Source organism: Clarias gariepinus, chromosome 24 (genome assembly GCF_024256425.1).
Source record: "Clarias gariepinus isolate MV-2021 ecotype Netherlands chromosome 24, CGAR_prim_01v2, whole genome shotgun sequence".
NCBI lineage: Eukaryota > Metazoa > Chordata > Actinopteri > Siluriformes > Clariidae > Clarias > Clarias gariepinus.
The window spans coordinates 25,037,501-25,043,584 of record NC_071123.1 but is presented as its reverse complement, the minus strand read 5'-3'; the positions used below and the strand labels follow the sequence as shown (position 1 = coordinate 25,043,584).

The 6,084-nt window shown below is 43.2% G+C and overlaps 1 protein-coding gene across 3 annotated transcripts in view; it reads left to right on the top strand.

Annotated features, from left to right (window-relative positions):
• The first annotated feature begins 399 nt into the window (after positions 1-399).
• arhgef9a (Cdc42 guanine nucleotide exchange factor (GEF) 9a) overlaps positions 400-6,084 on the top strand; it is a 25,353-nt gene continuing 19,668 nt past the window's right edge. For 2 of the 3 annotated variants that reach the window (XM_053485024.1, XM_053485022.1), the window contains exon 1: positions 1,076-1,135. In XM_053485024.1, the coding sequence (XP_053340999.1) occupies positions 1,076-1,135 (60 nt within the window). Of the gene's footprint in view, positions 581-1,075; positions 1,136-6,084 lie in introns of those variants that run through there. The other variant, XM_053485023.1, reaches the window with a different exon arrangement.

Genomic DNA, 6,084 nt, shown 5'->3' with positions numbered 1-6,084 from the left:
CTATGAACCCTTTCTAAATTTAGGGAAGGAGGGTGAAGTCGGGCGGTGGATCAGGACATTCGGAGTGAAGAGAGAACATCATGTACAGTTTCTTCTTTTTTTTTTTATTTCCTGTTTGCAGTTTTCAGGTGAAGCTCTGTGAAGTCATTACACAATGCGCATCATTTCATCTTTTTTTTGCATATTTATTTCTAAAGCATTAAAAGCAACACACACACACACACACACACACACACCTTGACTCCTTGGTATGATGTGAGATGCTGAGTGCAGCTTTAAGCCCCGCCCACACTTTACTCTCTCGGAGAGATAGAGAGAAAAAAAGGGAATAAAAGAGTGAAGGAGGGAGGTGTGTGTGCAGGCTCTCCTCTCTGTTTTTCTTTTTTCTCTCTCTCTCTCTCTCTCTCTCTATCTCCGTTTCGTTTCTGACCGGACGTTACGTAGGCGCGCGCGTGCACACACACACACACACACACACACAAACCGCGCGCGCGCGCATCTGCGGGGCTCGGACCTGCGGTCGGAGAGAAACGGAAGAGCCGGGGATCCGCGCGCGAGCCCGACCATGATGAAGATGATGGTAAGCGCGGCTCGGCTTTGATGTGGCTTTGATGTTTTGCGGTTGGAGCGTCACAGATGTTACAGATGTTTCCCGCTGATGGTGACGCGGTGATGATCGATATGATGTCCGGTAACGGAGGGGGGGGGGGGGGGGTATGTGGGGGGGGGGATGGAGCGATAAAATGGAGCGCAGGAACAGAACAGCGGCGCGTTTGATTTGAGTCACGCGTGTTTTTTTTCTCCTCCCTCGCAGGTTCTGCGTGATGCTGCTGCATGGCGCGGGATGGATGCGGGATGCGGGATGTGACCTTGGGCTTCGGCGGTTTTATTTATTTATTTTGTCTCTTTATCTCCGGTAATTTGCGGACCGAATAATAATAATAATAATAATAATAATAATAAACACAGTGCGTTACCGGAATCGGTACACATCCACCCCCCCTTTCATCACCCCCACCCCCCCACCCCCCTTTCCTCAGTACCGTCCGTTCAAACCCGCCCACCCATCCGCACCATGGCAACGCGCGCGAGAGCTACCGAGCAGGGGGGACACCCGGCCGCGCGCCTCGAGAAGGTGAACGTCGTCGGTGTATTGTTTTTCTTTTTCTGTTTGTTGTTATGGCATGATGAAGACAAGCAGAATGGTGTGTGTGTGTGTGTGTGGGCCAGTGAGGTAACATTAAACGCACACACTCCTTCTCCTCCTTCTCCTCCTCCGGCTTCTCCTGCCTTCATCTCCTACGTTTTCATCAATTCCATCTTCCATCTGTTATATGACCTATTTTCGGTCACGAGCGCTACTTATCTCGTCTCGCGAGCGATCGGCTTTTCCTCCATAATGCTCGTTCGCGTGCTGTGGGATCCGATGGCACGGATCAGGCCTGATCGAGTCGTAGAAGAAGAAGAAGAAGAGGAAGAAGAAGAGCTAGAGCACCATGGAGGCCTCGCTGAGACACTGGAGCCGGGGCGCTGGTGCTGGTGCTGGGGTGGTTACCCAAGTTTCCCAGCTGGGGCACACGGACACAGGGTGCACGTCAAACGGTTTTGTTATTACGGACAACCATGATATATCGTGACATCACATATCATAGAATCGTGATAACGTTTTTGGTCGTAAGATGAGTTGTCGTGTACGATACGCTGACGTTACCAGGGACCGCAAAGTGTGAGGAATTTAGTTGTGGCGGCGCAGCTCCGGAATCCACCGGCGGGAGGACGCTGTAGGACGGTGCACAACTCCAAATAAAAATATTAAGCTAGCACACATGCTAATGAACAACGACAATTCAACCTCCTTCATAAACTTCGCATTTAGGCAGCGTGGTGGCTTCATTCTGGGTCGAGGGTTCGAAACCCACCTTCGCTCTGTGTGTGTGTGTGTGTTCGTTCCTCCTGTGCTTGGTGGGGTTCCCCCAGGGACTCTGGTTCCAGTCACAGTCTAAAGACGTACACTGTAATCTAAGTGTGCTTTTGTTTGTCCTGCGATGAGCTGCTACCTCTTCCAGTGTTACCCCACCCCGCCTTGTGCCAGATACACGGTGTAGCTGATTTTCAGATCACATTGACAGACTTAAACAAAGATCTATTATTCGTGGAGCTTTTTCACCACCAACGTGCACGTCAAAGCTTTTGTCCAATAGCCATAGTTACCATATTTACGTCATACACGTCATACATACCAAGCATAACAATGAACATGTCCATTTAGCTTGTAGACGTTGATCTAGGTATTGTAGAATTCCTCGCCACTCTATTAGTGAATTTGTGTTCTCCTTTTTTTTGTTGTGTATTTAGATTGTTATTTGCATGTACCCTTAAATATATATATTAGTGCCTTAGTTGACTGGGAAGTGAAAATTGTAATTTGATAATCTGAAAGAAATTAAACTGTTGGGAAATATTTGTTTGTGTTTATAAAATTTGTGGCAGAAATCTTTAGTTAAATTTGACAACAAAATTTTATCTTGTTTGTTATCGGAACTGTGCTGTTTAAACAGCGGCCGCTAACATTGGAGAATATTTTGCTAATGGCCAAATACAGAAACGTTGCTAAGTAGCTTGCTGCATGATTTAACAAACAAGTCCAGTTTGTTTAACGCTAGTTCCTTAAGTTTCTGCATCGAGTGTTGGAACAAATATCATATTCTTTGCGTATAAACAGCGTTCTGTGATCTTCAACGTGAGCGCTGCTGCGATGGTTGCGAAAGCGGGTGCGGCGATGGAGAAACGTAAACGGAACATGCTAATATGGAAAAAAAAACAACAACAACTCTTTATTGCCAGGTTATTGACGAATGCTGTGTATTTTACTGCGCGAGCTGGTGCACTTCCTGGTGTGAACTTTAGCGTACAGTCTGTCACGTATAAACACGTGCTGTCACGTGGTCAGGTACAGAATGGAACGTTTGGATGTTTAGTAGGTGGCAATGCTGCATAGGATGGAGGCAGGGCTTAAAAGAAGGTGGAGACTCAAAGAACAGATTGTACAGAGTTATATTATACAGTGCTGTTTCGTGTGTGTGTGTGTGTGTGTGTTTGGGATTGTATTCTTCAGTTCTACAGCTAAACGAATTCCTCTACACACTGTCTCTCATAGACTCCTGCTGGATAACGGTTATATAACCCTTCTGTCCAATCAGCGTGTGTGTGTGTGTGTGTGTAGAGCCTGTATTCTCAGGCTGCAGCTTCTCTTTGAATTTGCTGCGTGACGATTACGTGATGAACTGTTAGCGTAAAAATAAAATATTCATAATATTTGCGCATTAAGGACGCGCCATCGTACGACAAACGGAGACAAGAGGAACGAAACCGAACAAAAACTATTACAACACAAAAGCCAGGTATTTCATTTGTAAGACTTAAAATAAATCTAGATTTATTTATCTGCTTAGTATTTTTTAAGTTAGCTTAAATACATTAACGAAATTTGTTCCAAGTTTTTCAAATATAAAATACAATAAAATAATAACTTTACAATTTGTTCTGCAAAAATTGTTTATAAAATATTCAAACATATATAAAAAAAAAGATAAATAAAAGTCCAGTTCACCCAATTGTTTTATGTGTTTAGAAAGTTTTACAAAATATTTTTGCACATTTAAAAAATATATATTGTTATTGTTTTGTTTAATGGGAAAAGAATCGCTATACAATTTTTGAAATATTTTTACTGACTGAGGTTTAGGTGTATTATTAGATTATTATTGTTTAGCTAAAGTGTGCATGTGTGTGTGTGTGTGTGTGTGTGTGTTTGGCTGGCAGAGGCATCATGGGTAATTACCTGTGTCGGCATGCTGCCAGAGGCAGCACCAGTGTCAGCGGCACGCCGTGTTCCTGAGTTACACCACGCTGTTCTAACCCCTCGCCCTCTCGTTTCTATTCCAGAGGAAGAAGATCAAGTTTACTCCCAGCGCCCTGGAGATGATTCTTTTCCTCTAGCGTCGTGTCTCCCAAGTGTTTATTCCTCTTACACTACAGCGGTTATTGTTTTTACGTAGTAAACTTTTAGTCACACATTATATTTTTTTATCTGTTCAGAGTTAGATTTAACGTTGTAATGAAACGAGTTCTTGCTCATGTTATAGCAGGTACAAGAAACGCTCCTGTTAAAAAAAAAGAGCAAAGAAGCATCCTGAGAACTTCATGTCGTACCTCCGACAGCTGAGACTCCTGCTGTAAATGTTACGTAAACATCTCGTAACAGGTAGCTTCATCAAATGTACAATAACTCCCCGCGAACAAGCTGTTGCTATGGAAACGCTAACAAATCAGTGCGAGCATGTCGAGGTAAAGCTGAGCTAATCTCAGAGCCGCTGTTCTGGAGAATTATTCAACACCTTCGGGCCAATCAGTGGTGCTGTAGTTATTTCATCACCAACTTGAGTTAAAATTTCATATTTAAAGTCATTCGAATGTTAAACCCAATATTAAATAGCGTAGCGCTAGCGCTGGTGCTAATGAACCAAAGAGCGTGGAGCGCAACATGAAGTGAGCACCATGAAGTTTAATTGCAAACATGAATACAGTGATTTATTTTATTTAATTTTTTATTTTAAAAAAATAACCTTACAAAACACCTCTAAAAAAAATCACTCAAATGTTAAATCTTAAATGTTTCTCTATTTCTTAAGGGACACTTTTCCATGTACCATCATGTACTTAAACACAGGCTGTGCTAGCATGCCTAGAGGGAACCAGTAACTGCTAAACTAGCTAGCTCCATTTACGTACGTTTAATTAGCCAAACGCCAGAGACTGTCCCTCAGTGTAACGTTAGCCAGCTAGCCATACTTGTGTGGCTAACGTTGCTCCACAGTCAGCTAGTTTAATTTATTAGCGGGCTAACACCATGCAACCTGCTTTTCCTGATTTGTCAGAAAACGGCACATCGGAGGTGAAATCAGGATAAACATCTTGTAGAGTAGATGCTGTGTGTGTGTGTGTGTGTGTTTGGTTTTCATAGAATACTCAGCCGTGATTGGCCGAGTGCCCATTTATTTTCCTCTGCCAAGTTTAGCGCTGCTCAGAGTGCTAGCCTGTCAGTTTGTTAGATGATACTGTTAATCTGCGTGTGTGTGTGTGTGTGTGTGTGTGTAAATACACACTTCATGTTTTTATAATTAGCCTAGCCGCTTTGTGATGTGGCTAATGTGTACAGATGGGTTAGCAACAGATTTAGCGTCTTTGCGTTACAGTCAGTCACTGAAACCTCTACATTCACTTTCGCCTGTCTGTCTGTCTGTCTGTCTGTCTGTCTCACTATCTGCCCTTCTGTCTCCATCTGTCTCTCTCTCCCTGTTTGTTTCTGTCTGTCTCCCGCAGACATCCTCCACCTGTCTGTATTGCATCAACTGTCTCACTCTTTCTGTCTGTCTCACAGATGTATTTCTCCCTTTCTGTCTCTTTCTGTTTGCATTTTTGTCCCTCTGTCCACCTAATTGTCTGATTGTCAGTCATTTCTCATTTAATGTCTCTATCTTTCTCTTTATCACATCACCTTTCTGTATGATCTCTCTCTCTCTCTCTCTCACCTCACCTGTTTCTCTTTTCATCTTTCACATCAAGGGTCTCACTTTCTCTTTAATTTCTCACATCACCCATCCCTCTTTCTCTCTCTCTCTCTCTCTCTCTCTCTCTCACTTTCTCTCACACACACACACACCTGTCTCTTTCAATCTCTTTCATATCACATGGCTCTTTCTCTGTCTCTCTGTCTCACCTGTCTCACTTTCCCTTTCTTTGTCATATCATTTTCTGTCTCTTTATCAGATGTCTCCCTTTTTTATGAGCTCATCTCTTTCTCTCTCTCACATAATCTGTATCTCCCTCATATCTCCTGTCTTACTTTAAGTCTTTCTATCAGATCACCCGTCTCTCGATCTCTGCCTGTTTATCACATCACTGGTCTCACTTTCTACCTCTCTTACATCACCTGTCTCTCCATCTCTGATTCTGTCTACCACTTCAACTGTCTTTTTTTCTTTCTCACATGATATTTTTCTCCCATTACTTGTCTTTCTCTGT